The sequence below is a fragment of the Anabrus simplex genome, chromosome 1 (assembly GCF_040414725.1).
Source record: "Anabrus simplex isolate iqAnaSimp1 chromosome 1, ASM4041472v1, whole genome shotgun sequence".
NCBI classification, from domain to species: Eukaryota; Metazoa; Arthropoda; class Insecta; order Orthoptera; family Tettigoniidae; genus Anabrus; species Anabrus simplex.
This window is the reverse complement of record NC_090265.1, coordinates 914727052-914751866: the sequence shown is the minus strand read 5'-3', so window position 1 is coordinate 914751866 and position 24815 is coordinate 914727052. Positions and strand designations below refer to the sequence as shown.

At 39.7% G+C, this 24815-nt stretch overlaps 1 protein-coding gene across 1 annotated transcript in view; it reads right to left on the bottom strand.

The window, feature by feature from the left end:
• The window catches only part of Plap (phospholipase A2 activator protein), a 152187-nt gene that overhangs the window by 56344 nt on the left and 71028 nt on the right, over window positions 1–24815 (bottom strand). The window contains exon 8 of the mRNA XM_067136638.2: window positions 8339–8570. Coding sequence (XP_066992739.1) covers window positions 8339–8570 — 232 coding nt within the window. The remainder of the gene's footprint in view (window positions 1–8338; window positions 8571–24815) is intronic.

Here is a 24815-nt window from a genome sequence, read left to right as displayed (position 1 = left end):
TATAGTGGGAAGGCAGGATGAAATGGCTTCAGAGAGGAGTAGGATTAGCATGGAGTGTTGGTAAGATATCTTCAGATTGGACAAAAGCAGTAAATGGACCTATCTATAAGCAAGGGAACAGGAAGGATTGCAACAACTATCAAGATATCTCATTGATTAGCATACTAGGCAAAGTATTCACAGACATCTTGGAAGGGAGGGTGCGATCAGTAGTTGAGAAAAAGTTGGATGAAAACCAGTGTGGTTTCAGACCACAGAGAGGCTGTCAGGATCAGATTTTCAGTATGTGCCAGATAATTGAAAAATGCTACAAGAGGAATAGGCAGTTGTGTTTATGTTTCGTAGATCTAGAGAAAGCATATGACAGGGTACCGAGGGAAAAGATGTTCGCTATACTGGGGGACTATGGAATTAAAGGTAAATTATTAAAATCAATCAAAGGCATTTATGTTGACAATTGAGCTTCAGTGAGAATTGATGGTAGAATGAGTTCTTGGTTCAGGGTACTTACAGGGGTTAGACAAGGCTGTAATCTTTCACCTTTGTTGTTCGTAGTTTACATGGATCATCTGCTGAAAGGTATAAAATGGCAGGGAGGGATTCAGTTAGGTGGAAATGTAGTAAGTAGTCTGGCCTCTGCTGATGACTTGGTCTTAATGGCAGATTGTACCGAAAGCCTGCAGTCTAATATCTTGGAACTTGAAAATAGCTGGAATGAGTCCTGTATGAAAATTAGCCTCTAGAAGACTAAATTGATGTCAGTTGGCAAGAAATTCAACAGAACAGAATGTCAGATTGGTGATACATAACTGGAACAGGTTGATAATTTCAAGTATTACGTTGTATGTTCTCCCAGGATAATAATATAGTAAGTGAGATTAAATCAAGGTGTAGTAAAGCTAATGCAGTGAGCTTGCAGTTGCGATCAGCAGCATTCTGTAAGAAGGAAGTCAGCTCCCAGACAAAACTATCTTTACATCGGTCTGTTTTCAGACCAACTTTGCTTTACGGGAACGAAAGCTGAGTGGAGACTCAGGATATCTTATTCATAAGTTAGAAGTAACAGACATGAAAGTAGCGAGAATGATTGCTGGTACAAACAGGTGGGAACAATGGCAGGAAGTTATTTGGAATGAGGAGATAAAGGCTAAGTTAGGAATGAACTCGATGGATGAAGCTGTACGCATAAACTGGCTTCGGTGGTGGGGTCATGTGAGGCAAATGGAGGAGGATAGGTTACCTAGCAGAATAATGGACTCTGTTATGGAGGGTAAGACAAGTAGAGGGAGACCAAGACGACAATGGTTAGACTCAGTTTCTATTGATTTAAAGATAAGAGTTATAGAACTAAATGAGGCCACAGCACTAGTTGTAAATAGAGGATTGCGGCGACGTTTAGTAAATTACTATAATCAGCCCCACTCCACCCAACCCTCTCCAGGCTGCTTCCCTCTCCCCACCACCTCTCAATCTGAACACTACGACAGTCACACGACGTACACGCAACAGTGTGCAGCACACTCCCGACTACACTTAAGGATATCCAGCCCACACACTATAGCACACAAGCCATTTAGCAGGCACTCTCTATCAGTTATTCTAATTCCTACTTCCTTTCCCTTTCTCAGATTTTTTAATTTACCTGAGCGTAAATACAAGTACAAAGAGTGGAGCTCTATCAACCTAATTTCTTTAATGTCATACATAGCATGATATGCCTCAACAAGGATCCTGAAAACTAGCATGTATCAACAACAACAACATAGACTAAGAATGAACATAGTACCTGTTAAAAAGCTACAGAAACTCAATCTACCTAATGCAACATTCCTCGCAAAATTGCGGCCCAATGTACCTTGATTCTATCTATACAACAGTTGGACATAATGATGGCATACTGCATAGATATTTGAACTTTACACCATACCCTCAGTGACCCTTTATTCTCTAAGAAATATATCCTATTTTTTACCTCAGCTATACAATTTTTGGAATATGTGGCATTCATGGGACTCCAGCATGCCAAAGCCCTTCATTGTACCATATGTATATATCTTGTTTGACGTAATGTTGGCAACAGCATAGATATTTGAGTGGGACGCCAACAAGTCAAAGCCCTATAATTATTGTACCCTATGTATATATCTTAACATTAGTATTATATTAGAATAAGGCATTCTTGTTTAATTAGTTTTTAGTAATGTTTTATTATGTACAATCGCTATTAAGTAGGTTCACCAACAGCTGATGATGACCTATTTACAGGTCAAAACCGGTACTTTTAATGTAAATAACTCCAAACATTTTGTAAAATAAGGTACTGATTAGGTGGAAAACTCATCCTTCATACTTGTGTGTTTAGTAAATTCACAGAGGCTTGCAGACTAAACGCTGAAAGACAGAACAGTCTATAATGATAATGAATGAATGAATGAATGAATGAATGAATGAAAATCCAATTGCAATTTACTTCAGTGACGTACTTGTGCAAAAGAAAATAATTGAACTTCAGTGTTGTTCCCAACTGAAGGACAGGCTCACGGAAAGAAATCTCAATAACTTCTACAAGGTGCTTAATAATGAAAAGTTTCCAGCTTAAAATTTGGAAGAAAATACTTGAGCACATTTGCAAGTACCAACATTTGTCAACAAACGTCTTCTAGAATGAAGATGATGAAATCAAATTATTGTTACGTGCCAGCTGCAAGGTAGCCCCTTTCAGCACTTCCAGGAAGGGGTTGGTGACTCAGACGACCTGGGATCTCCCAGCCAGCTTGTGGGGTGGGGCTGGCCTTTCCGTGTATTGTTCTTCTTGGCTGGCTTACCTGTGAGTTTCTTGGAGATTCAACAGGAATGTTCTACCTCTAGTGACATCGGGAAATTTCTGGCTCAAATCACCCGAGCTATAAAAAGGGAGGCTAGCCGCGGACAATCAGCGACAGTTGGGCTTCAAGGTGGAGTCTGTGTGAAACTCAGTGTGTGGGGGTTCGGTGGTTGGGCTGAGGGGGGCAGAGGTGTTTGCTGCCGCTAGTGTCCCACTGAGGTCTGAACCAGGAGCTATTGTTATGGTGTCAGAGACACCAGTGAGTAGATGGAGACGACAGAACAGAAGACTGTTCTGCATGTTCGTGTATTTCTGCGAACTGAGGCTCAGCAAGGGAAGCCGCTATCGTGAGTGTGAAGGTAAATGGACCTGTGTTAATGTTCGCTGTTGTGAGTAACGTCCTGCTGTTGAATACTGTTGAGCTGTTTGGTTGTTCACTGCATGTGACTCTGAATTACTGGACTGTTTGTGGAATCAAACCAACGAACAGTCATCATGTGTTGTGTAGCCAGTGGCACTGCGTTCAAATCCGGCAGTCTACACACAGCTGCTGTATGAGATGACTGGACTTGGAGAAGTGAAAGTAAGGATTAAGTGTACCCAGTCCCCAGGTAGAGTACCGGGTTGGACCACCTACTGTGCCGTAAGGAAGAGGGACTTGTGAATAAACTTGTAATTAGTAAGTGTGGCCATTCATAACCAATTAGAATTGTGTGTGTGTGCACGTGTGTGTGCGCGTGTGTGCATTTATTGGGTCATCCTGTAATAAATTAGAGTGATGAAATGGATGGAATTTGATTCGTAACATTATGTTCCTGCATCACCGATGTACACCTCCATTACATTCTGAGGATGATTGAGTCAAATGGATCTCTAAATATTTCAACACTGTCACTTCAAGTAAAGGACCAGACATCTCACTAACCGCTAAGTTTGCCCAAAGTTACAGTTAGTTTGTTTTGTATTGTGTTTTAGGTTATTGTTTGTATTGCCAAACAGCTATGAATGAGGTTTGTCACTGAAGAGAAGGCAAAAGTGGAGAATATGACTTCATAGTCTAAATACCCTGACTAAAGAAATACCCCTACAATCTCGTCTAGTAAACCGAGCATTTCTGCGTGGAAGAACGGAAGGGTAAAGAAAGGCGGAGTTGAAACCAGGAGCAGGAGACAAATACCCAAAGACACAAGACAAATGTGTGCCATATCCTGGCTTTTTATCTTGGTGAATGGTTATGGCGAGCGTCATGTTTCTCCACGCTTGCTTTATAAGGGTTATTTTAAACGTTTTAAGACTTAAATGCATTTAATCTTGAAGGTTTCCAACGTGCTTTATTGCACATAAATGAATGGCCTGATTAACGTAATGTAACTTCTATATTTTTGCGTTTGTTTTTATCATCAAATGGCATTATGGTTGGCCACTATTTCTTGCTCTCCGTAGGTATTTATTTTGTGGTCCATCTTGTTCTTTCTGTTGTTGCCCATGTAACATTATAAGTGAAATTTTTCTTTGTGTCACACTGATTTGTGTCTTACTGTAATTGAGTGTCTGTATTGTGTGAATGAGTTCTGTTGCACCTTGGATGTGTGTTACGTCGATTTTATTCTGCGGTTCATGTTGTGGAAGTCTCTATGTTATTACTCATGTACTAATGTGCTCTCCGATGTCCCTGCTATGTGGCTGTGTATCGGAAGGGCCTGTACATGGGATGGTTTGTACTGTTTTGGCATTTAAATTGTATATGAGAGACGTATTGATGATGTGATTTGGACCTCCGATCTTGAGTGGCTTTGGCTTAGAATATCCACGTGAGATGTTATTCATAAACCGTGATTCAACATTTTTGGGGTCCTTTTGACCATTATCTTTTTTTGCGTTCTCTGTTCCTTGGACCCCTTATTAACCTATTGCGTGAATTTTCGAATCCGAGATATGCAGGATGTATATCATATTGCCCAGTTGTGTCGTTTGTTTTTATCTTTGCATTTTCTTGGGCACTATCTTTTTCTTTTTTTCCTTTTTTGTTTGTTTTGTTTTTGGGTGTGTGTATGTTCCCTTAGCAACGCCTTGCTTATACCTGACCCCGGGCACCATGCTTGCGCGTGCCTCCCTTTCTTGGATCCTTGATTCGGCCATGTTTTATCTTTAGTCTTTTTTGAGTTCGTTGGAAACCACTGTTGTGTGTAGCATCTCATTTTGAATGGCTGTGTGTTACGATCTGTAAAGAATCCTGTTGATATGGATATCAAGTAATTTATTACTTTGAGCCGAGCTCTGCGCTGTGGAATCACTCTAGTTTGTTCCTAAGGTAACAATTTCTTTTGTTATGTTCTGAATAAATGTATTTTATAAATGGTTGAATCTCTTGGCCGGATCGTACCATTGGGTAGGCACGATGCGATGATATTATTTTGATTTAATAATTATTTAACAAACTCTTTGTTTTCTACTGTATTATTATTGCACAAGTATGAGGGGTAGCCTTTTCAATTTTACCCTTTTGATTTAATAGGCTCATGTTCAGTTCACGACTTCATCTCTGGTCATTTTCGACCCAGACCGCGCGAACATGATAGGTAAGTATTTATCACCGTGTTACCTCTGGTTGATCTGAGCTTCCACTGATATTTTTTTTTTTTTCCGTCATCTTTCTGCATATGTATGTGTTGTGTTCTCTGACTATTTATTCCATGCAAGAAGAATAACATGGGGCAGGTCTAAAACAACAACAACATATCGTATTCATCACAGGAAACTACTGGATTGCAAGGAGGTCAAGGAGGTCAAACGGCATGCACTGGCTCGCGGAAGCACACCCAGCCTCTCAACACGAGCCCGTAGGGACAACCAGGTGTGTCAATGTATTCTTTTGTTAATGGGGGACGGAGGGGGAGGTGAAAATGAGAATAATTTGACCCACCATTCGTTAAGAAAAATGTCATCTGGACAGCTCATACACCACTGTTATAAATGACAATACATGCAAGGGCAAGTTGTAAATGGGTAACTAGGTTGACGAAACAGCACAGGCTAACTGGTGTATTTGAGAATGTGAATATTGCAGAGACTTAGGAGAACTACAATTTTCCAAAAACTGCCAAGTGATCATTCACGAAAAGGCAGGAGTTTTCATTTCTGTATCATATGATGAAGAAAAAATTATCATAATTTTTTGCAGACTAGTAATGGCAATCACACAGCAGTATTTTCTGATATAGCTCCCTCTATGGGGGCAGAGGCAGTCAGATCTTTGCAGAACAGAACTGAAGTCCATTTGACACTCCATGGCATTAGAATTCTGGTGAAACATTTGGTGTTTACCTCATAGAATTAATTAAACCTCTGCCAAAGAGAGATGCTAGTTCCTGGGTAATAAGAGCTGTCCTCCTTTCGGGCCTATCATTGTCCTTCAGGTCAAGTAGCGTTCTGACATTCCACGTGCCTACAGTTAAAATTGTGTTCTTCATTTTCAATTGATTTCGACCACATGAATTGGGGCGACCCTCTGAGTGTGGTTTTCCAGACAGATTCGAATGTGACTACAGATATTTAGCCCACATTTTTTAGGGCCTTCCCCCTTCAGGCAGGGCAGCAGTGATCCTAAATTGGTCTGCACAGTCATAGATGCAGGACTGGATCCCAGAGTAGTCACAAGTTCTCAGGAAGACGACCATCACACATCTATCGCCAACATGCAGGTCCAGACCAGAAGCTCCCAGTTTCACCCAAAACCTGCTACCGCCATCCTTATCCCATCGCCACTGGACTTTTGAATAGTAAGTGAAATTGCCATTGGCATGACTTTGTTTGAGGTGGACTACAACTTGCCAGGAAGTGGCCCACACACTATGATTCCAGAGCCATTCACCGCGGCACATATAGCTTGAGACAGAACTGCAACGAACTGCCGCAGACTCCACAAAACTTCAGTTGAGCCTTTGTAGCCAGTTCGTCTGGCATAGACTCTCCCGCTAGCACAGCCGTTGGGAACCAGGGTTATTATATTTGTTCCTCTTTCGCTTTCTTAACCGTTGGGCGATTTTGTACTTGTATTAATCCCCAGTACCAGCCCTCTTCCGCCATCTCCACTGTACGAAAGCACATCTTCTCCGCCGTAGATTGAGGTCTTCACCCATAACCTAGGGCAAGGGCCCTCCATATTTATAACCCCTGGAGAGAGGGTGTCCCAGTACTGTAAAGATTTTTAAATGTAAGACAGTGCCAAAGGGTAAGTTTCATCAAAGTATACACAAGCATGTGCATGAAAAAGGTGGAATGAAAGTAAGTCCCATGGTAGACTGGATAAAAGCTGTTTAGAACAGGAGACTGAAGTACCACTTAATCTTTTTTTTTTTTTTTTTTTTTTTTTTTTTTTTTTTTTTTTTTTTTTTGCTAGTTGATTTACGTCGCACCGACACAGATAGGTCTTACGGCGATGATGGGACTGGGAAGAAAGAGGCCATGGCCTTAATTAAGGTACAGCCCCAGCATTTGCCTGGTGTGAAAATGAGAAACCATGGAAAACCATTTTCAGGGCTGCCGACAGTGGGGTTCGAACCTACTATCTCCCGAATACTGGATACTGGCCGCACTTAAGCGACTGCAGCTATCGAGCTCAGTCCACTTAATCTTAGTTATGCTTGTTTTAGCGTTTGTACTACTTCTTGGTAGGAGGCCTTCACCTGGTCATGATCACTGAAGCGTTATGTCTTTTACGTTCTGACATCATGTCTCAATGTTCAAGTCTCAATGATGAAAAAAAAATCACCATGAAAATGTTGGCCAGCAGAGTAGGAGAGGTGATGGTATATAATTCCTAATCACTAGATCATGACAAAAGCCAGAGTTCAATTCCTATACTCTCCACGGAGCTCATATGGAGTGAAGGGACACCACGCTGTTGATGGTGGTTCGTCCGTCGGATGGCAATGTTAAACCTTAAGCAGACCCCTTGGTATTATTTGACAGGAGGACGCTATGCACCAAAACTGGGTTTCATCCTCTCCCAACCTCATTAACATCATTCCATACAACACAACACAACATGCAGTCGTCATGGACACAATGATAATGAACTTTGCCCCTAATGAAAGAAGGAACCGACTCCTTGATCAAAAATAGCACATACGAATAAATGAAGCACATACACTCCGAAGTAAGGAATAACTACCTCCTTAACCAAAAAATGGTGCACAGAAATAAACTAAGGTCACAAACTGTTAATCATCACGGCCAATAGACTCGTATCCAAGTGCCTGGGCATTAGAACACACAATATTTTTAATTGTAGTTTTTTATTTGAATATGAGTTGAATAGCTTAAGCGTTAAATTTTTTAATACTGTGTTTGTAAAATCACAAAATGTAGACCAAGCTGCTTCGAGCAGACTCCTGTAGATGGGCTAAGTGCAAGAGAGTTAATAACAATACACATAAGGAAACAAACCATACAAATTCTCAAACCTCTTCTACACATAAACAAAACAAATGAAAGCAAAATTTGAATACAAACCTGTAAAAGGATCACAGTATGGTGTTGTAGATGAAGATGCAGGATTTGGTAAACTAGTATCCTGACTGTTTTTCACAATGAAATTTGCTACCTGATCAAGGTACAATTGGCTCAAGTTGTTATCATGGATGAACTTTTGTGCAGCAAACCATGGATCCTCATTCTTGTTGTATGGTAGTTTCAAGGGTGGCTTACCATCTTCAACATCCACACTAAATACATAGTCATACTCCTGTAAAAGTATAGAGATTATGCAATATCTCTAAGGGATGAATAAACAACAATTCCATCCACATTGATTGTATTCTAGCAATGTCCTACTTTAACTGGACAGAATTAGTTGCACTGTTTTATATGTAGGTTCTCAAGCTTGGCCCCTTGAATGACCCATATAAGAGAACATCAAAGAACAGTTCTGTTGGGAGATCAGAAGAATGCATATGGCCAGTGAGGCACAGGGAGAAGGGTTTTTCGCCAGCCAAGCCTGTGATATAATCGTTGCCATAGCAATCCTGCTACTACCCAGGCAACTTACTTTTACCCCTAAGTAGCAGCCCTTGGCACTACCAGTTGCAATACAACCATCTCTGCGTTTGATGCCATTGCATTATTCCGCGTTTGTTCGTATTTCTTTCTCGGTTTTTGCCTTTTGTTCATTATTACTGCTGTTACCCTTTATTCGCCTTTTTTTTTCTGTGTGAGTAACTGTTTTGTAAAGACCCTGTAATGTCTGTCATTAGGAAGAAGAGAGAGGCAATTCATAGTGAAGCTAGAGAAGTGATAAGGAACATTTTAAACCAGTGTATGAGGAAGATAAACAGAGAAAATTTACGTACTCAGTAAAATTTCTTTTGTTATGTTCTGAATAAATGTATTTTATAAATGGTTGAATCTCTTGGCCGGATCGTACCATTGGGTAGGCACGATGCGATGATATTATTTTGATTTAATAATTACAGTGAATTACAGTCAAGTATTAGTTCAATCTCAACCAACCGTACTGAAGGACTTCCTGCTGGTGAGTCTAAACTGAGTAGCCTACCCCAGGTAAAAGGAGGTCTGCATCTGGGAAGAGCAAGTTTTGTTTTATTGTGACGGCTATTATAGAAGAGCCAAACAAGATGTCTTAAACGACTTCTATCTAATGCAGAGAATTGCTCCCACAGCAACAAAGCTACTGGTGGCAGTTAAAGAGAAAATAAACTTTAAGAAATATGTTGCATAATATGAGGTTCAAATGGAAGTGATACACCACTAACAGGATATTGCTGATTGGCTCCCAAATATTTCTTATTGGTGAGGTAACAATTTAAGATGCATGGAAATATGCCATTAAAGCTTTCACGGCCTGTACTTATTCCGTGTCTAGAAAACAAGGTGAAACTCTTCATGTTTCGCAGAAAACTTTGCTCCGCATCTTCAGAAGAAAACCTTGACTGTTCACGAGGAAGTCCTATACATTAACGAACAGTTACCTGCGGCTTCGTTCGCATGGATTTTGTAATTTGTTAAAAGTAATCGTTCCTCGGTACTGTACTGTACTAAGGTAAAAAAAACTCACCTAAAAACTGAGTTTCATTTACCCCAAAAACTCTTTGCAAACCATGTTTGTGGTATTGCCTTTGGGGGCCAAGATGACCATGTGACATCGATCTGTACATGAGAAACAGTCTTCTCTCAAGCCGGAAAAAAATGTTTCTTAATTTTTGAAGAAATTCCAAATATTTCCACGTCTGTAACATCTTCAGTTTTTAAGGTGTACGTATTCCTCATAAAAATTAATTCAACTGATTTTTTCACTTCTTTTCACCCCATTAAGCGCCTTTTCCAAAAATAAAGAATGTTCCTGTATTTCTAAAGGTCCTTCCAAGTTTCACGTCTGTAACATCTAAAGTTTTTGACTTATATTCTGTAGATACACTGGTACTCAATTTAAAAATACACATGCTTTTTCAATTCTTGTCACCCCCTTTTCCTAAAACAAAAAAGTGTTTATTTTTAAAAGAGATTCCAAACACCAGTTTTCCCATCTCTAAAATTTTCCGTTTTTGAGATATAAGATTCCACATAAAAAGAATTCAACTTCTTCACTTCCCTCCACTCCTCTCACCCCTTAAGTGGACTTTCCGGAAACAATAAATACGTGTTTATTTTTAAAGGAGATTCTAAATACCAATTTTCATGTCTGTGAACTTTTAAGTGTTTGAGATATAGATATGTTCATTTAAACAATTCATCCCCCTTTCCACCCCCTTAGCAATGGAATATTAAAAAATCCTCCCTTAGTGAGCACCTAGACTCTAATATATATGTATCTCCAAAATTTCATTTCTTTATGTTCAGTAGTTTTGGCTCGGCGATGTTGAATCAGTCAGTCAGGATATGTTACCATATTTACGCGAATAATACCCGCATATATTTTAAAAATCTGGGGTGCGAGTTTTATTTGCGTCAGCTGGCACTTTTTTTTTCTTTTCAAAATCAGCCTTCCTAAAGTTAGGGTGCAGGGATTATTCGGTGGCAGGGATTATTTGCGTAAATACGGTATTTTATATATGTATATATACTACATGAGACCATCCTGGAGAGAAAATCAGAAAATTTGTTAAACCTAACTTGAGGAAGAACAACATGGATTCAGAGCGAACATTCCTCATTTTTTATACAAAAATGCTCTTTGAAAAATACTGGGATAAGAATAGAACGATTATGGTTGTATTCTTGGATATTGAGAAGGCATATGATCATGTACCACGTAAGCACATATGGGAATGTCTAGACGTAAAGAAGTGCCAGATGAGATTATAGCTCGAGTAAAACAACTATGATATAAATGTTGATTCCCGAAGGAAACCTGGTATATTGGTATTAAAACAATTATCGAGACAAAGTGCTGTGTGCAAATTCAAGGAGGCAGGTCAAACTGCTTTGAAACCTAGAGCAGAGTCCAACAAGGAAGTTATCTATCACCACTTCTCTTCATTACTGTAATGGATGAGGTTATAAAAGCAGTGAAAATGAAGGATCAGACAACAAATGCACTTGAATTTGCTGATGATGTTATGCTATGGGGTGAGACAGAAGCAGAGGTTCAAGCTAAACTAGATCTTTGGCAAGAAGAATTTGAAAGAATGGGAATGATCATCAACCGAACTAAAACCATTGGTTTAGTGATGAGTTGAAATCCTGAAGCAGTCCACCTATGAGTGCAAAATGAAGAAGTAGACATTATCAATAACTTAAATACTTAGGAAGCTTTGTTTCTTCTGACAATACCATAAACCAAGAAATAGGCAATAGAATACAAGTTGCATCAAAATTCTACCAATCTGTATGTCAATTACTTAGGAATGACTCATTTCCCCAAGCTTGTAAGCTCACGCTGTACAAAACATATCTTGTAGCAATTCTGACATACGGACTGGAAGCAGCAACATCGACTAGATCTGCACAAAGTCATCCACAGGCGGCTGATATGAAGTTCCTTCGGTCATGTCTCCAAAAGACAAGGAGAGACAAAATAAGGAATGAAAGTACGTATTCAGCAACAACTTGGATTGGACAGGAGCCTGTTGAAAACCTTAGAATTAAGCAGATTACAATGTATGGACATATAAGAAGGATGGCTTCAATTCGGACCCCAAGAGCACTATGAAACGAATGTTGTTTGTAAGAGGCCCGGGCTCATGACAGTTGAGAAAAGCAAATTTTCAAAGACCTTGCCAAACGTGATGTAAATTGGCTGCAAAAGGTAGAACATCAGCTGTGGATGGACAGGACGAACTGGAAGAGGCTCGTAAACACCCGCACCTGGCTTGCTGGAGCGGAAAATCGATGATGATGATGATATATACTAGCAAGATACTCGTGCTTTTTGCTATGGTTTTAAACTGAAAATTATTATTCAAAGTTTTACATTTCTGAGACTCCTGTGTCAGTTGACATGCAAAATACGGAAGAATTTGAATGTTTTAAACTCTATCTTATCTAACATCTAGGATGTAAAAGCAACCAACCTGTGAAATTTTGATTTTGTATGTCGAACAGTAATGGAGGAATGAATAGTTTTTTAAGGAGTGAATGTTTTGAAATATTTATTAACATCTAGGATACAGAAGACCACCCCTCACAAAAAAAAAAAAAAAGGTTATGATCATGTCTGAAACTGTTTCAGAAGAATGTATATTGTGTTTTTGAGAGTCAATCACCATCTAAACCCCTTAGGGGAGAAATATTTTGAAGTATACAATATTTTACACCTAGGACATAAAAGAACAACCATCCCGTAAAATTACAACTTTGTACATCAAACGGTTTTGGAGGGCCGAAAAAATTTTGTTTACGGAGCTAACCTCATTTAAACACTTTATGGGTGGAACGTTAAAAAAAATTCCTATTTCACACCTAGGATTTAAAATATATACCGCAATTTGGAATTTTGTCCTCGTACGTTAAACCGCTTCGGAGGAAAAAATTAACATATTTGTTTTCGGATCTTAACCCCCATTTAACTCTCTGAGCATTAGCTGGAAAATTTATAATGTCCAATAACGAACCATTTATATTGGTATTAGAAATTTACTCATTCGGAACAAATATTTCAGATTCCCTATGGGAATCAACATCTGTATCATCTGATGGCCAAACAGGCATCAATTTTTGAAAATGAGACAAAGTCTCTCGTAGTGCATTGGCACTGCCGGTGGCTACAATTAGCCTACGCAGTGGCCTCCACAGTACGCACTAGCCAGCGTCTTGGTAGGTGTGCTAGGTACCAACTGATGAGCCCAGCCTAGCACACGGGGGCGAAACGCTGGCAAACCAGGAATGAGTTAGCTGGAAAATTTATAATGTCCAATAACGAACCATTTATATTGGTATTATAAATTTACTCATTTGGAACAACTATTTCAGATTCCCTATAGGAATCAACATCTGTATCATCTGGTATTTCTTATGAAAACACGTCATATCATAACGTGAGCATTTTGCTCAATGGGCAACCACTGTTGGGTTAAGTTCAAATGGCTTCATATAAATGCATATTTTTGTCATCATTCCTCACCCCCCAGTCAAAACCCTCTTAGGGATATATTGTTTTAAGTCCACTTCTTATTTTTATCCTCATAAAAATAATTCAACTCCTTTTACACCCCTTTAAGTTGATTCCACCACCACAAAATACGTGTGTATTTTTAAAGGAGATATGAAATACCGATTTTCTCGTCTGTAACATCCTTCGTTTTCGAGATATAAGTATCCCCAAACAAATAATTCAACTCACTTTTTCAATTAATTTATCTCCCCCTAAATTGGATTTTCCAAAAACAAAAGAATACAGTAGAACCTCGATTGTACGTTCCCGGAAACTACGCTTTCCCATATCATTCATTCAAATTACATGGTCCCGGGAGCATCCTAATTAAATCACGTAGTAAAAATCCTGCATAATCCATTCCTCGGAGAAACGATTTCCCGGATCAACTGTCCAGAAATTTCAGTCCCATCAACGCTAAATCCTCGATCCTGCGTTTTTCAAGAAACTGTACCTCATGAAAGGACGGCTACGGCATACTTACGTATCTTGGTGTTATCTCCAGTCATTGCACTAATTTGAGAAAGTACTGTACTGGAAAAGCGATCGGCGGTGACCATGCATAAGGGACCATCTTGGCATCGCATTCGGGTGGTATTGCTTAGAGAATCCTTGGAAATCCTAAAGCAGAGAGTGTCCACAACAATTGGAAGGAGACATAGCGCATTTCGACAGCTCTGCATGAAGACGGAACAAGTTTCATCAAATATTTGTGCTTGCAAAAACGTCTACATTATGTCCAGGGTTAGATGTTCATATTTTACTTTTTTCGAGTGTATCACCGAACAGAGAAACAAGGAAATGCAATTTGGTCCTTGTTTCAATGACGGTGAAATCCTGACATTCACCTCCCCGCGGTAGAGAGGAGGTATCGACTGCATATAAAAATAATATTTTATATACAGGCGGCTAACGAATGACGGGACCGATTATCTCCCGGTATAAGGAGATCCCCTATACCAAGTGCCAACAGTCACTTTGAGAGTGGATGAATGGGTATGGGTAAGGGCACTCTATTGTCCTGGAGACAAGAAATTGTTCCCAAAGGCGGAGGAACCAGTTTGGTCAACAGCATTAGGATACAGAAGGCAACGGGAAATCACTGCATTAAAGATCCTGAGAGATATTCCAATGAATCCACATGGCATGGCCGCAACATCAAGATCGAAGCTGGAGGTGTGGATCGTCTAGCTCCGTTTGGAGACGACGGCTTAAGAAGAAGAAGATCACCGAACAGGTTTCCGGCATTTCCCTCAGGGCAGTGAATAGCCACTGGGCTTTCCGACAGGAATCGAAACTGCTCCTTCTTAAGTAACATAAATTTAATATTTTAGTTGCACCTTACATACATAAAGCCATGGGAGGTTTTGGGATTGCCTGTTATTGTTTTCATCCTAATATAAGACTGGGAATGTAACGTTTTTGTGTTAAAATGTTATAAACACCGCAACCGTTTTATCTGCGCACGTTACATTTAAAAACTTTGTATAATTTCACACTCGTACCGACTTGCACAGCGAGCATGCTTTCCAACTGAGCTCAAGCTCACGAATAATCGTAATTTCTGAAGTGTTAATGATAATTTTTCTCTTTCCAATATGATTGTGATTAGTGATGGGCAGAACTGACTACAATGCATTCAAGAACTTGAGGATCGATACTTACATTTGAAACCACATTCTCGAGGTCAACATAACCTTTAAAAGTCGATGTAGGCCTAATTTACGTGGTACAAGATTTCCATAAAATGACTAAGAACAGTATACCGGTGACCAAATTACAATGGAAGATAAAGAAAAATATGATTTTGCCATCCTGTTGGGCACTTTTGCATCTAACGTGCTTTATTAGATTAGAGAATTAAAAACTACTTGTGGTCGATTGTTGTTTGGCTTGGCGTTAACGGGTATTTGATTTTTCGAAGAGTTTGGCTGATCAAAGTTGCTGAACTGAAAGAAGTTTTCAGAGGAAACTGATGAAGTTTCCCCAGTAAAACTTAATGTAAAGTTTTGAGATTTTTAAGTCGCGTACTGGTAATTAATGTTTGAAGCCGGCCCGATGGTCTAACTTGCCTCTCTCTCACCCGGAGGGCCCGGGTTAGATTACCGGCCAGGTCAGGCATTTTTACCTGGATATGAGGGCTGGTTCCTGGTTCACTCATTCTACGATTACCATTAATTGAGGGAGCTATTTAATGGTGAGATGGCGACCCCGGTCTAGAGGGAGAGGAATAACAGCCGAGAGGATTCGTCGCACTGACCGTGCGTCACCTCTAATCTGCAAGCCTTCGGACCGAGGGCGGTCGCTTGGTAGGTGGAAGGCCCATTGGGACTATAGTTTGGTTTAGGGGTGTTTGTAAGGTTATAAGTACACATATTTCATTTTTGTGATGTTTAGCCAAATTGTTGATGGTTCATTCATTCCCGGATTTTCCGTTTTCCCGTATTGTACGTTTTTTAAAAATACCAATTTTCACATCTGTAATATGTGGTTTTTGAGATAGACTGTAGATATGCTTATTTTAAAAATTCACCCCCTTTAACACTTCCCCTTAAGTGGATTTTGAGAAAAATTATGCATGTGCATTTGCTTTTACAGGAGATTCAAATACCAATTTTCACATCTGTAACATCTTCAGTATAAGTATCCTCATAAATAGAATTCAACACTTTGTTCACTTCTTTTCACCCACCCCACCCCCTTAAGTGAATTTTCCAAAAACAAAAAGATGTGTTCTTTATTTTTAAAGGATATTCCAAATACCATTTTTCATGTCTGTAATACAGTATCTTCAGTTTTGGAGATACCAGTATCCTAATAAAAATAATTCAATCCCTTTTTCAGTCATTTTTACCCCCTTCAGTGGTTTTCCGGAAGACAAAAAATGTGTGCTGCTTTATTTTCAAAAGATATTACAAATACCAATTTTTACGCCTGTAATATGTAATATTTGAATTATATGTACTATAGATATGCTCATTAAAAATACCAATTCCACTTAAGAGGACTTTCAGAAAACAAATTATGCATGTCCCTTTACTTTTACAGGAGATTCCAAATACCAGTTTACACGTCTGTAACATGTTACGTTTTTGAGATATATTGTAGATATACTCATTTCAAAAAATTCAATCCCTCTGTCACTCCTGTTTACCCCCTTTTAAGAAGATTTAAAAAAAAAAAAAAAAAAAAAATTTCTTTGTTTTTAAAGGAGATTCTATGACTAAAATCTTCAGTTTTTGACATATAAGTATCCTCATAAAAGGTATTCAACCCCCTTTTCACCTATTTTTTCACCCCCTTAAGAGGATTTTCCGAAGAAAACAAATATGTATTTCCTTATGTTTAAAGAAGATTCCAAATGCCAATTTTCACATCTTTAAACTTAGGTTCTTGAAATATAGATACACTAATTCTAAAAATTCACCCTCGTTTTCACCCCCCTTAGCGGCAGAATATCCAAAAATCCTCCCTTAGTGAGCATTTACATTATAATATAAATGTATCCTCAAAATTTCATTTCTTTATGTCCAGTAGTTTTGGCTCAGCAATGATGAATCAGTCGGTCAGGATATGTTATTTTATATATATATAAATATGAGGTTTTGAATTTAAGAGCTGTAGGGGTATGCTCGTTCGTAACCAGGTGGCTTGCTGTATGCTGGCACAGCGCTTGAAGCAGGAGTTGACGACAACATTAAGCTCCAATTAAGTTCTATAACACCGCGTGAGCGTGAGAAGTATCAGAGAGGACATAAGACAAATCAGGGACGAATGTGGTAGGAGAAATAGAAACTAATAAAATAAAATGCAATGAAAGACACCAGGAAGGAATAGAACAGAGATGAAGAATGGAAAGAAAATAGTGGAGAAAACCAGAGGATGTTAACGATATCAGACTGTGTGAGAGGGGGGGGCATAAACCAGTGTACACACATTATGAAAGTATGATATTAACACATAACACATAGCCTGGAATGAACCAACTGGTGGTGATGAACGTATGAATTTGGAAAACACCAAACGAAATAACAATATAGAAAGGACAGGGAAGAGAACTGCCTACGTAAATCCTTAATGGCTGGCAACCACTTATTAATTGCTAGCTAGTGTCCCCGTTGAAATTGTTCTCGTATAATCCTAGACCCGTAGTATTTAGTCTGAATAAGAGCGTGAACATCTTGGAAAACATCATGACCCAACGATAGGGCATTCTCAGCTATTGCTGACTTGCCTGGCTGGTTGAGACGGATATTTCTTTGGTGTTCCTAGATGCGAGTCCCAAAGGACTGGCATGTTTGGCCAACATGTACCTTGCTGCAAGTACAGAGAATTTTGTACACCCCAGGGTGCAATAGTGGGGGACAATCTGTCCCTGCTTTTACCTAAACTGTGAGCAATTTTAGTGACAGTGCTGAATACAGTTTTTATATTGTGTTTGCGGAGGACCTTACCAATTCGGTTTGTGGTGTTGTAAATGTAAGGCAGGTAAGCATTTCACTTCTTCTTTCTGTGAGTTTTGCTTAGTTGTCCCTATGGAAAGCAGGGCTCTATGAATCTGTACATGTTGGAACCATTACCCTTGAACGTGACTTTGCGTGAGTCCATCTCCTCATGGATATCTGATGGCTCACAAATTAGTGTCTCTCTCGTGGTGAGTGCCGTGAAAATGTCCTGTTTTCGTGCTGGATGGTGGTGAGAAACTGCATGGAGGTAGTGATTTGTGTAAGAAGGCTTACAATGGATGGTATGTCCTAAGGAGCCGTCCAGTTTCTTTCTTACTAGAACATCCAAGAAGTGAAGGTATCCATCCGACTCCATCTCGGTAGTGAATTTAATTGAAGGATGTTGCTGACATGCACAGAAGGTCCCGAGAACTTCCCAATAATACAATTACCTACAAATAACTGCCACATTGTTGCCATTCAAATGCACTGTTTACTCAGTGACACCCAATGAGTCTCCGTCCACGCTGACCAAGTTCACCATACCGAACCCGGGACTTCAACCAGACAACTTTCAGCTTGATGCCTATAGAACCTCATTTGGCTATGGAATATTTTCCCTGCCCCCTGTGATTATAAAATAAGATTAAGCCACTCTGCATATTTCTGATATGTCAATGCTGCAATCGTCTTCCAACGATTAAAACAACGGGACGCACTTGGTGCTAGACATTGTTATATCCTTGCTCACCAAGCGGCTCTCTTGTAAATATGTATATAAACTGTAAATTCTCAACTGCTCAATTGGATAATGTAAATTTACTGTATAGTTACCAACCATTGACAGTAATTTTTGTTACAAACATTGACGCCGAGCACTATACCCTTTCTCCCCTGACTGTTATAATGTAAATAATTTGTAAAAATGTTATAATTTCCTATGAGTGCATCAATTATTCTTCGGAGCACCACTGCTAGACTCTGTTAAAATTCCCCAGTAATTTTACGCATTGGTGCCGACTATTTAGTCTATAAACGTATATTGTCAACTATCACCATTGTACAAGTGTTTCTCGTACTTAATTTTCCCATTGTAATGTATATTAATGTGTGCATGTTAAATACTAATCAGGTACCTGATTTTTGCCTTGAGGAGGTGATTTGACTGATGATGCCCTCAATGAAGGGCGAAACATGTCTCAAGTGGAATTAATAATAAATTCCTAAATGTAAAAATTTATATGTATTGAATAGGTGACAAAAGAAACCATTTAGCATCCTACAAACTTCATGTATTTCAAACCACTTAAGTCAGATGTTCAGAGCGGGAAAAGTTAATGGATACAACAATGTACAGATTCACTGAGTCCTGCATCCCAGAGGTGGCCAAATGAATGGGGTAAAGTTTTATAAGTTGGTGAGAGGAATTCTCTCCTAATACCCCTTTAGAGGTGTTACAACAACTGATAATGCACTTTACCACAATACTGAAGAAAACAAAGTACCCTCTCGGTATGATGTTAAAAGTGATGTGGTGAAATGGTTAAAAGAAAACAATATTAAGTATTATTAAGAAAATTCAGTTTCTTGAACTGATCAAGGAGTTAAAAATCCAGAAAATAATACCGGTTTGGTGAATTACTGAGATTCAATGGACACACCATTTTACACTTGCCTCCTTACATATGTGAACTCAGCGCCATCAAGCTGGTTGAGCCAAAATCAAAATACCGTACGAGAGCAAAACATTACAGGTAACACCTTGTTAATGAAGCTGCAGGAAGTGACAGCAAATGACTTGCACGTGTGACACCCATTGATTGGGAAGAATTTGATCAACAGAAGGGACGTGATTAGCTCAGTGGCTTAGCTGCTTGCTTCCCACCTGGAAATCTGGGGTTCAAATCCCAGTCGATCCTGGGTTGGGATTTTTATCTAAAAAATCGTGTGGCATCAGAAAGGGCATCCGGCTTTAAACCGCCGGCCAAACCCAAAATGAGCCTGGGTGGCACCAGCAACCCTAGAAACAGCTCGGATAAGCTGAAAAATAGTATAACATAAAACTGGAAAACGAGTTCTGCAAGAAGGATGAGTGAGTTTTTGGGAGATGCAGTATGGAAAGTTTTGTTATACTCTTACCAGTTGTAGCACAGCAATATATTAATCACCTTAGTGTAAAAATCAGACAGATTCGTCCATAATTCATCTGAATGTTCACATGTCTGTTCACTCTAACCAGGCGAGATACTGAACTCTGCAAAGTGTGAGTCAATGTTTTCATGTAGCAGATAAAGTGTCGATCAGTCTGTGTAGGACAGGAAGTTTGTACTTGCAGCCACATTCCTCATCATTGCATTCTTCTAATCTCTCAACAGCTTCTCACATAGAGCAATCTATGATTAGTATTTCATTACAGAACAAGGAATAACAAATTCAAGACAGTTCAACAGTTTCTGTTTCTTTACTACCCTGTACAACAGATAAGAGCTCAAAGACAACAGACTTTCTTCACTCATCCTATATGGCATCAAGAAGTCACTAATTTCTGAATAAAAATCATAAAACTAGGTAGAAAACAAATAATAAAGAAATGAGAATTAACTTGCCAGTAATTCACTCACATATTCATAGTCAAGTACACTAAAATGAGTTTCACAACAAGGTGGGAAAGCCAAAGTATGAAGGTCGATCAAATATAAACAGGATTTTTGTTTCTGAATATCAACAGTTGGTACGACTGGCCCTGCACATCTGCTATGCTTAGGAGGGACCGTTAGGAGTGGGGAGAATGTGCTGTTAGATATTTCCCGCCATTTCGTCACGCTCGCAATGTCGGCACAACTGTTGCAACCCTCCTCTGTGCAATGCATAATTATAAAATTTCTTGCTCGTGAAGGAGTTACAGCAGCGGAAATTTGCCAGGGATTGACTGCACAGTTCGGTGATCAAACATTGTCAAGGACGCGTGTGTTTGCCTGGCATACAAAGTTTTTTTTTTTGCTAGGGGCTTTACGTCGCACCGACACAGATAGGTCTTATGGCGACGATGGGATAGGAAAGCCCTAGGAGTTGGAAGGAAGCGGCCGTGGCCCTAATTAAGGTACAGCCCCAGCATTTGCTTGGTGTGAAAATGGGAAACCACGGAAAACCATTTTCAGGGCTGCCGATAGTGGGATTCGAACCTACTATCTCCCGGATGCAAGCTCACAGCCGCGCGCCTCTACGCGCACAGCCAACTCGCCCGGTCATACAAAGTTTAAGGAAGGACGAGGATGTGTGGAAAATCAGCAACACGATCGCCGTCCTCAGACCAACATTACAGACGAAAACATTGTGGTTAAAGACATTATTGACGATGATTGATGGGTGAGAGTATCAGAAATTGCATAACAACTCGGAATCAGTTATGGAAGCTGTCAAGCAATCATCACAATCCATAAAGTGTGTTCCAGATGGGTCCGTCGCCTTTTGACCGAAAATCTGAAGTTGAGACGTTTGGAGGTCTGTCAGAGGCTTAGAGCAACATTTGCAGAAGAAGGTAATGCATTTTTGAGTCCGATCGTCACCTGCGATGATACATGGGTCCACCACTACACTCCCGAATCCAAACAAACCAGTAAGGAGTGGTGGAGGAAAAGGGAAGCAGCACCAGTGAAAGCCAATACTCTACTGTCAGCCGGCAAGGTTCTTGCAACCATTTTTTCAATCGGCGAGGAATTTTTCTTTTTCTTTTTTTTTTTTTTTTCTAGGGGCTTTACGTTGCACCAACACAAATAGGTCTTTTGGCGACAAGCGAGGCATTTTGCTGATTGATTTTTTTGCATGAGTGACGCACAATCAATGCTGCTTACTACAGCGAGCTGTTGAACAAGGCGAGGGTTGCATATCGCCGCAAAAGACGAGACCAACCAACTCGACAGGTCATCCTCCTCCACAACAATGCGCAGCCCAATAATGAAGCTCTGTCTCCAAGCTATAGGAAATGCACTGGACTACACTTAAACATCCTCCTTACAGCCCGGACTTATCGCCTTGCGATTTCCATTTATTCAGACCGCTTAAAGAAGCTCTAGGAGGGCAACGATTTTAAGATGATGAGCATGTGGAAGACTTTGTGCGCAACTGGTTGGTGACACGACCCTGTTCATTTTACAATGAGGGCATCAAAAAGCTGCCCATACACTGGGACAAATGCATTTCCAAAGCAGGAAACTTTGTGAAAAATAAACTGCAATTGCCTTGTGTTTCTCAATAAATGAATTTAAATAAATAAAATCCTGTTTATATTTGATCCCCCATTTGTAAAATGGTTTGATCTTCAACTACAACTTTCAGTAGTAGTAGTAGTAGTAGTAGTAGTAGCAGTAGTAGTAGTAGTAGTATCATGAGATTATGTGGTTATTTTAATCTGATGCCATTTAGGATGCCCATACAACAATTTTGACATTCCATTTTACTCTACCAGATGGCAGAGGCGATCTATACTCGAGTTTTAATTAATTTTCACAGGTGAACACAAAATGTGTCACCAGAGATGTTTTACATGCCTACAGCACACAACATGATTGTCAAATGGACTTTCTTCCACCCTTCAAAAATTCACGCCGTGTTTGAAACGCTGGTCATGGGATCCCGCGGCCAACACTCTACTACTGATCCATACGAGGAGCTGATATCTTGACAGTAGTCTACCAACAGATTTACCACTTCCACTCCAGACATGTGATAGTACAGTATATTAATAACATCTATGACATAATTTATATTTTAGATCAATATAACTAAAGTTGCACATCTCTGAAAGTTTCTTTCCTCTTTGCACTCCTTTTCAGAAAATAAAATATATATATATTATACTTTCATCTATATTTACAGGCAAACATACCACACCCTCCTATGCAGCAAAATTAATTACGTGATAAGAGCAGCCTGCAATGATTATGTTAATAATTTCCCACTTCGAACATCCTGCCACACCATTCTTTAATCCTACCATCACTGGAGCATTATCAGCACCAAGAGCTAGACAGTTTTTAAACAGAATGTGGAATTCCTGTAAAGTTGAGAGCCTCCCCTTCTAAATTAGAAACACAGAGAGGAGACAACTTAGAATTTAATTGAGTTCAGGCCTGAAAAACGTGACAAAAATAGGATATAATTTAAAGTCGCTTTCAAAGCTGCCAACAGTAGCAATAGAAAATTTTGCCTGCAAATGTGATAAAATCTTCTCCGTTTCTTCCATAAACATTTCTGTAATGATAACCGCTGTTTTCATTCTAGCATAACCATATCGTTCAGTGATTTCCGAATCTGGAAACATTTTAAAAAACAAAGGCCCCACATGGTCAACAGTATTTACAAACAGGTAATGAAATTATTCCTTGTCAGTATTTTTCTATCATAGTAGATCCTACAGAAGCCTCCGCGGCTCAGGCGGCAGCGCGCCGGCCTCTCACCGCTTGGTACCGTGGTTCAAATCCTGGTCACTCCATGTGAGATTTGTGCAGGACAAAGTGGAGGCAGGACAGGTTTATCTGTGAATACTCCGGTTTTCCCTGTCATATTTCATTCCAGCAACACTCTCCATTAACATTTCATCTATCAGTCATTTTATCATTGCCCCAGAGGAGTGCGACAGGCTTCGGCAGCCGGCACGTTTCCTATCCTCGCCGCTGGACGGGGGCTTCATTCATTCCATCCCTGACCTAGTCGAATGACTGGAAACAGGCTGTGGATTTTCATTTCAGTAGATTCTACACTAGATTTATCCCATAGAGACTAGTTAAGTATAATCATTAGACATGTAACTAAAGCTGTCCTCTCAGTTGAAAGATTTATGTGTTTTATAAAGAACTAGCTGATGTACCCGTGCTTCGTTACAGAATTCTACATTGCATACAGAATTCTAGGTTATGTATTGTACATGTTGTGAGCACGATTGTATTAAATTGCATAGCTCATACCGTTACCCTAGAAACGTGACGGGGAAGTCACCAAATGCCTTTTCTCATATGAAGACTGAGTTAGGGATTTTTCATTGTAACTGTAGGCCCACTTGCCTAACAACAGTCACAATCAAGTTGGGGAGTTTTCATTATAATGGCAGACACTCACTGTCCACCTGCCTGTTTACATCCTCAGAAGGACTGTCTTAGTAGTCTTCCCAACTGAAATGAACATAGGCCATTACAATGACATCAGTAGGAATGGCGCAATTAAAAGCAATGCTTTCATATAAAATACTTGATCAAATGAAAAACCACACATTTTCTCACTTTTAACGAACAGTACTACGCTTTCGATCTAACAATCCAAAGTTCCAGAGCTGGAATGACCAAGCCGCAGACAGCCGTGATCCGTGAGCACTCTTAGTTTTTTTTGGCTGCGGGGGAAGGTGGGTCGAATAGTGGAGAGTCCCAGGGCAAAATCTATGCCCTTTTACTAATCTGTTTCCAAGGAGTACCTGATGAATCAGAAAATCTCTATTCACTACACTGGCGGCGGAAAAAACTGTCCGACTTGGAGGCAAATTCTTCCTCCAAGCCAGAAGAGACACCCCCTCTTCACTGCTAATTTGGGATAAAATGAATGTAGAATTTAATAAAAACGACGAGAAAGAAGCTTTTCTTAATGAAGTGTGGTGCTATAATTTGAAATAGGCCTAAACTGTAATTCTAGACCAGGTCATACTGCTCCTGCTGCTGCTGCTGCTGCTACTACTACTACTAGTAGTAGTAGTAAGTGACCCTTTGCCTTAAGTGTGCACACTGCTCATTCAAAAACAGTGCGGCAGGGCAGGGATCGAATAGCTGGAATACGCTGATGAACCAGTGTGTTACGTACCAGTAGTATCAGAAAATGTATGAACCAGAGGAATGGCATGCTAAAGAAGAAAGTTTACTAATTCCCCAGCTATTTCCCGCCAATATTCAGTCAA